This window comes from Parus major, chromosome 1 (assembly GCF_001522545.3).
Source record: "Parus major isolate Abel chromosome 1, Parus_major1.1, whole genome shotgun sequence".
Classification (NCBI taxonomy): domain Eukaryota; kingdom Metazoa; phylum Chordata; class Aves; order Passeriformes; family Paridae; genus Parus; species Parus major.
Window position 1 is genome coordinate 47,535,578 of NC_031768.1, and position 3,910 is coordinate 47,539,487.

Below are 3,910 nucleotides of genomic sequence, written 5' to 3' on the forward strand. Positions count from 1 at the left end.
CCCGGGCCGCGCTGGCGGCCGCGCAGCGCGCACGTGTGGCAGCCACAGGTGCCGCAGCCGCCCGGTGCCCGGTGCCGCTCGCTATAAGAGTGGCCCCGCCGCCGCCGCCCCGGCGAGACGGGCGAGGGCCGCGGGAGATGCAACAAGGCGCGGGGAGGCAAGGACCGGGGGCGGCGGGAGGAAAAGGAGGAGGAGGAAAAGAAGGAGGAGGAGGAGGAGGAGGAGGAGGAAGGGGGGGAGACAGCTGATGTCTGTCAAAGCCGGAGCCGCGGCGCTCTCGCGAGAGCCCGCCCGGCGGTAGCCACGGGATGCGGGGCTCAGGTGCGGGCAGAGCGCAGCGCAGCGCGCCCGGCGCCGGGCAGCGGCAGGCAGAGAACTGAGTGAGGGAGGGAGCGAGGGAGACGGCGGGGGCCGGAGGGAGCCTTGCCGCCCGCTCGCCTACCCAGCCCAGCCTCGGCCACCGCGGCAGCGGCGGCGGCGGCGGGGGCAGGGTCCGCTGCGGCACCGCCGCCACCACCGGCTCCGCCACCCGCCGCTGTCAGCGGCTTCCCCCGGCGGGAGGAGAGAGCCCGGAGAGCACTTTTCCCCCGACTTTAGGAGTGTTTGTGGATTTACATGCCAAGCCTTCAAGATGATGTCCATGAACAGCAAACAGCCTCATTTTGCCATGCATCCCACCCTACCTGAGCACAAATACCCCTCTCTACACTCCAGCTCGGAAGCAATAAGAAGAGCATGTCTACCAACTCCACCGGTAAGGGACAGACAGCTGCAGCTCTCTTCTTTCTTTCTTTCCCTTACACGCACACACTTTTCTTTCTTTCTCTCTCTCTCTCTCTTTTCTGTATACTGCATGTATGTGTATGTGCATTAATAAAAAAACCGCTGCGAGGCACATTTTGACAAGCGGCGCTTAATGTTTTTTTCATGTCTTCCTCTGCAATCATCTGAGCGCCTGTGATCTTTTTTGAAAGCGGTGTTCACACGAGTCTCCGACTTCATCCACTTTCTGTATTAATTTTTATGACTCGGCCTCTGAAAAGGAATGCGTTTTATGTGCTCTTGTGTTTGACACAATTCCCCAGCTGAGAGTTACAGATCCATTTCTTCTCCTCCTTTCTCTTCTCCTTTCGTTCCATTCCCCCCTCCCTTTTAATTTATTAATTTATTTGTTCCCTTCATTCCTTCCTTCTCTCCTTTTCCGATTCCCGCTTGCTTCCTTACCTTTCTACTCTTTGCTTCTTTTCCTGTTTTACTCCCTCTTCTCGCTTCTTTCCATCCCCCCATTATTCTACCCCATCCCCCCGTTTCCCCTCACTTCCCGGGCTGTCGCTTCCCCCCCCCATCTGTCGGTTCTTCCCCCTGATCCCGTACTCCCTTACACGCCGATCCTACTGCCGGCTCCCCGGCCGTCACCCCAACTTTGCCCACCTCTCTCTCCCCTCCCTCGACTTTCCCCCTCCTCTTCCTCGGCTCTCCCGCACCCCCACGCTGTTTCCCGCTCGTCCCCTTCCCCCTCCGCACTTTGCCCCCTCTCTGCCCCCTTGCCCTCCTCTCCCCGCACCCCGCTCTGTTTTGTGTCTCCTGCAGCTGCAGAGCAATATCTTCGCCAGCCTCGATGAGACCCTGCTGGCGCGGGCCGAGGCTCTGGCCGCCGTCGACATCGCCGTCTCGCAGGGCAAGAGCCACCCGTTCAAGCCCGACGCCACGTACCACACCATGAACAGCGTGCCCTGCACCTCCACCTCCACCGTGCCCCTGGCGCACCACCACCACCACCACCACCACCATCACCAGGCGCTGGAGCCCGGCGACCTCCTCGACCACATCACCTCCCCCTCCTTCAGCTGCGGCGGCTCGCCGGGCTCCAGCGCCTTCTCCCTCACCTCCAGCAGTGCGGCGGCTGCCAGCTCGCCCTTCGCCAACGACTACTCCGTCTTCCAGGCTCCGGGCAGCGCCGGTGGCGGCGGCGGCGGCGGAGGCGGCGGCGGTGGAGCGGCAGGACAGGAGGCGGCGGCGCACCAGCCCGTCTTCATCTCCAAGGTGCACACGTCGGTGGAGGGGCTCCAGGGCATCTACCCGCGGGTGGGCATGGCGCACCCCTACGAGTCCTGGTTCAAGCCCTCGCACCCGGGGCTCGGCGCCGGCGAGGTAGGCTCAGCGGGCGCCTCCAGCTGGTGGGACGTGGGCGCCGGCTGGATCGACGTGCAGAGCCCCAACGGTGCGGCCGCGCTGCCCGGCTCGCTGCATCCGGCGGCCGGCGGACTCCAAACCTCGCTCCACTCGCCACTGGGCGGCTACAACTCGGATTACTCGGGCCTGGGCCACTCGGCCTTCAGCAGCGGCGCCTCCTCGCACCTCCTCAGCCCCGCCGGGCAGCATCTCATGGACGGATTTAAGCCGGTGCTGCCCGGCTCCTACCCGGACTCGGCCCCTTCGCCGCTGGCCGGCGCCGGGGGCTCCATGCTGGGCGGCGGCCCCGCCGCGCCTCTGGCCGCCTCTCCGCGCTCCTCCGCCCGCCGCTACTCGGGCCGCGCCACCTGCGACTGCCCCAACTGCCAGGAGGCCGAGCGGCTGGGGCCGGCGGGGGCCAGCCTGCGCCGCAAGGGGCTGCACAGCTGCCACATCCCCGGCTGCGGCAAGGTCTACGGCAAGACCTCGCACCTGAAGGCGCACCTGCGCTGGCACACGGGCGAGCGGCCCTTCGTCTGCAACTGGCTCTTCTGCGGNGCCGAGCGCTTCAAGCAGCGCCGCATCAAGCTGGGGGTGACCCAGGCCGACGTGGGCTCGGCGCTGGCCAACCTGAAGATCCCGGGGGTGGGCTCCCTCAGCCAGAGCACCATCTGCCGCTTCGAGTCCCTCACCCTCTCCCACAACAACATGATCGCCCTCAAGCCCATCCTGCAGGCCTGGCTGGAGGAGGCCGAGGGCGCCCAGCGGGAAAAAATGAACAAGCCCGAGCTCTTCAATGGGGGCGAGAAGAAGCGCAAGCGGACTTCCATCGCCGCCCCGGAGAAGCGCTCGCTGGAGGCGTACTTCGCCGTCCAGCCCCGGCCCTCTTCCGAGAAGATCGCCGCCATCGCCGAGAAATTGGACCTCAAAAAGAACGTGGTGCGGGTTTGGTTTTGCAACCAGAGACAGAAGCAGAAACGGATGAAATTTTCCGCCACCTACTAGGGGCGGGCGGGAGGGGCGGCCCCGGCACCGGGGGCACCGGGGGGGCAGGGCCGGGGCCGCGGGGGACGCCCACGCACCGCCACCGTCGCCTGAGACGCCGTGGGAGGCTCCTGGGGACCAAGGGACGATGTAGAAATTAAACGCGAACTACTCGGGGAGAGGGGGGGCGTGCGTGTGTGGGGGGGTGCGCTATCAATTATTAAAACAAAAAAGACACCGGGACACCAACGAGAAGAAGGAGAGAGGAGGTAAAAACTCTCTAGAAGCTCGGGGGGGGGGGGGTCACTTCTGCGGCCCTCTCTCCTCTCTGCCCCCTCCCACCCCCCGACAGAAAGCGGGAGAAAGAGCAACTTAAAGCGTAAACACACACAGACACACACCAATAAATACCGTGACAGCAACAGCCACAAACCGAGAAACCTAAGTCACAACTTCCCGAAGGAAAACAAAACCGACCAACAAACCCGGAAGGCGAAACTGTCGGTGATGATGATGCTACGTTTGGTTTGGGTCTCTTTTCATTACTTTCTGCTTTTCTTTCTGTTCCCTGGCTTAATAATGAATGAGGACAGCGGTGGTTTGTGCGGGGGAACTTTTTCTTCGGTTGGCTTGGATTTTGTTTATTTGTTTGTTTGTTTTGATCTTTTTTTGTTGTTGTTTGTTTTTGTTTTTTGGGTTTTTTTCCTGTTGTTTTTTATTTTCCCTCGAACGCGATTTTGTGCGAGGCTTTGGC

At 62.8% G+C, this 3,910-nt stretch overlaps 1 protein-coding gene across 1 annotated transcript; it reads left to right on the forward strand.

Annotated features, from left to right (window-relative positions):
• The first annotated feature begins 431 nt into the window (after nt 1–431).
• On the forward strand, nt 432–3,177 carry POU4F1 (POU class 4 homeobox 1). The gene is given in 5 exon segments (XM_015617419.3): nt 432–754; nt 1,591–2,002; nt 2,005–2,106; nt 2,508–2,726; nt 2,729–3,177. Coding segments are annotated over 5 exon segments (1,305 nt in total). The 5' UTR covers nt 432–631.
• Nucleotides 3,178–3,910: the final 733 nt, after the last annotated feature.